Below are 2,305 nucleotides of genomic sequence, written 5' to 3'. Positions count from 1 at the left end.
GGTCTTTACTGTGTTGAGGTACATTCCTTCTACACCTAATTTGTTGATTGTTTTTAATCTTAAAAAAAAATGTTGAATTTTGTCATGCTTTTTTTTGCATTTATTGAAATGATCATATGGTTTTTGTGTTTCATTCTGTTAATATGCTGTATAGCATTTCTTGATTTGTGTATGCTGGGCTGTCCTTGCATCACAGGGATAAGTCCTACTTGATCATGGTGAATGAACCTTTTAATGTGCTGTTGAATTTGGTTTGCTAGTATTTTGTTGAGGATTTTTGCATCTATGTTTATTAGGAATATTGGCCTGCAATTTTCTTTTCTTGTAGTGTTCTTGTCTGACTTTGGTATCAGGGGAATGCTGGCCTTGTAAATTGTGAGCTAAGGTCCCAACTGTACTTACCTGTATCTTACATTATGCTTATAAAGCTGTGTTTCCCATAATAGAGAGGTGTGAGACCTCACTGATAGCTCATCCATCTATTGAACTACCCAGAAGCAGGATGTGACTGAACCTAACCTAGACATTGCCATCCAGCCTCTCCTTCTATAACAGTCTTTGATTTTGATATCCTGGCATCCCTTGGGACTGAACTCATGAATCCAGTTATTAACACTGGACCTCGCACTACCAATTTTAGATCTCTTTTACTTTTTAGGGTCTTCGGAGNATTAACACTGGACCTCGCACTACCAATTTTAGATCTCTTTTACTTTTTAGGGTCTTCGGAGTTTCTGTTAGGCTTACAATAAGTAAAGTTTGAGCCAATTGTAGACTAACTACTTTCTGTCTCCTTTCCCTTCTTCAGGTGAATATACTTCTGTAAATAGGTGCACTGTTCTAATTTTTAAATTATTTTCCATTTATTCTACAGACTGAATATGGCCCTATAATAGGGAGATAACTTCATATAAAAATCAATCTTGGACACATCACTTATGCACACTTGGAGTTCCAATACATGACAGTAGCCTCCAGCTGCAGTAATTATGTAACAGCGGAGGAAAAGAAAATCTTTGCAAGAACTCTGTGAGAGTTCAAACCTTCTTAGAGGCATGGGCTGGAGAACTTTATGTCTTATATGTCATCCATACTGTATGCTCGCTGGGGTAGTTGACTTATATCCATTGCTATTCTCTTATTTTAGGTAAGGTCAAGAATTGGCTATTGTCCACAGTTTGATGCCTTGCTGGATTACATGACTGCTCGGGAAATACTGAACATGTATGCCAGGTTGTGGGGGATCTCTGAGACCACCATTCACCTTTATGTGAACAAGTTGTTGAAATTGCTGAATCTGGAAACCCATGCTGATAAGTTTATCTATACTTACAGGTGAGATATTATACTGGTGCTCTCATTGCAGCTAATATTGTGGAATCTCCATGTGTTTCTGTTCTTTGGAATGAATGTCCACAGTTTAACCTGAGCTCTGCTGATAAACAGGCAATGATTGTGAAATAATCTAATGCCCTGCCAGGTTTTAGATCCCACAATAAAGCAGACCTAGGTAGTATCACATCTTCCTTTTGCAGTGATAAATCTCACAATCTTAGTTCTATTTGAACTGTAGTCATTGAAATACAAAAGAGAGCATCTCTCTTCCTGTCTCTCTATGGATCTTTGTCTACCAGGTATGGGCAAATGTGAGGTTCTTTTTATTGGCCTGGCCAACAAGTAATCAATATATCGGGGAATCCTAAGGAACCCCAGGAAAAACAATACCCATGTCACTGATAATGTGACTAAAATAAAGTATGTAAACAAAAGTCATCTTTCCACACTTAAATGAGAGTGGATTGATTTATACATCTGGATTAGGGTCTTGTGTCTTGACAGTCACATATAATCAGCATTTTTAATGTCTCTACTAACTGTTTCCTGTGACAGCATTTTAGAAACCTTGGAAAATGGTTTCTTTTAAATATTGAATACGTATTAGATAGATACATTATGTGTTATGCAACACATTACTGTAATGTACAGCCATAAATGCTTCCTCCATTCTCTCTCTCCTTCCTTGCCTGTGAAGTGGAGGAAACAAGCGTAAGTTGAGACCTGCTATTGCCATCATGGGAAAGCCCTCAGTCATCTTCCTGGATGAGCCATCTACTGGCATGGACCCAGTCGCCCGGCGCCTGCTCTGGAACGTCGTGGCACAGGCATGTGAAAGTGGCAAAGTCGTCATCATCACCTCCCACAGGTGCGGCTCACTGGGAGGCTTGCTTGAGGGTTGGCAGGAGTTGTAGGGGTATGACAGGGAATTATTTGGGGCCAGCAATATTGGACAGTAACTTTGCCTGAG

General features: G+C 39.5%; 1 protein-coding gene across 1 annotated transcript in view; it reads left to right on the top strand.

Moving 5' to 3' along the window:
- Window positions 1–2,305, top strand: part of LOC103606560 (ATP-binding cassette sub-family A member 3-like) — a 67,600-nt gene that overhangs the window by 56,046 nt on the left and 9,249 nt on the right. The window contains exons 8-9 of the mRNA XM_008591137.1: window positions 1,148–1,335; window positions 2,033–2,203. Of these exons, the coding sequence (XP_008589359.1) occupies window positions 1,148–1,335; window positions 2,033–2,203 (359 nt within the window). The remainder of the gene's footprint in view (window positions 1–1,147; window positions 1,336–2,032; window positions 2,204–2,305) is intronic.

Source organism: Galeopterus variegatus, unplaced genomic scaffold (genome assembly GCF_000696425.1).
Source record: "Galeopterus variegatus unplaced genomic scaffold, G_variegatus-3.0.2 Scaffold6687, whole genome shotgun sequence".
In the NCBI taxonomy this organism is placed as follows: domain Eukaryota; kingdom Metazoa; phylum Chordata; class Mammalia; order Dermoptera; family Cynocephalidae; genus Galeopterus; species Galeopterus variegatus.
Note: the sequence above shows the minus strand (reverse complement) of the source record. Positions and strands in the feature narration are given on the sequence as shown.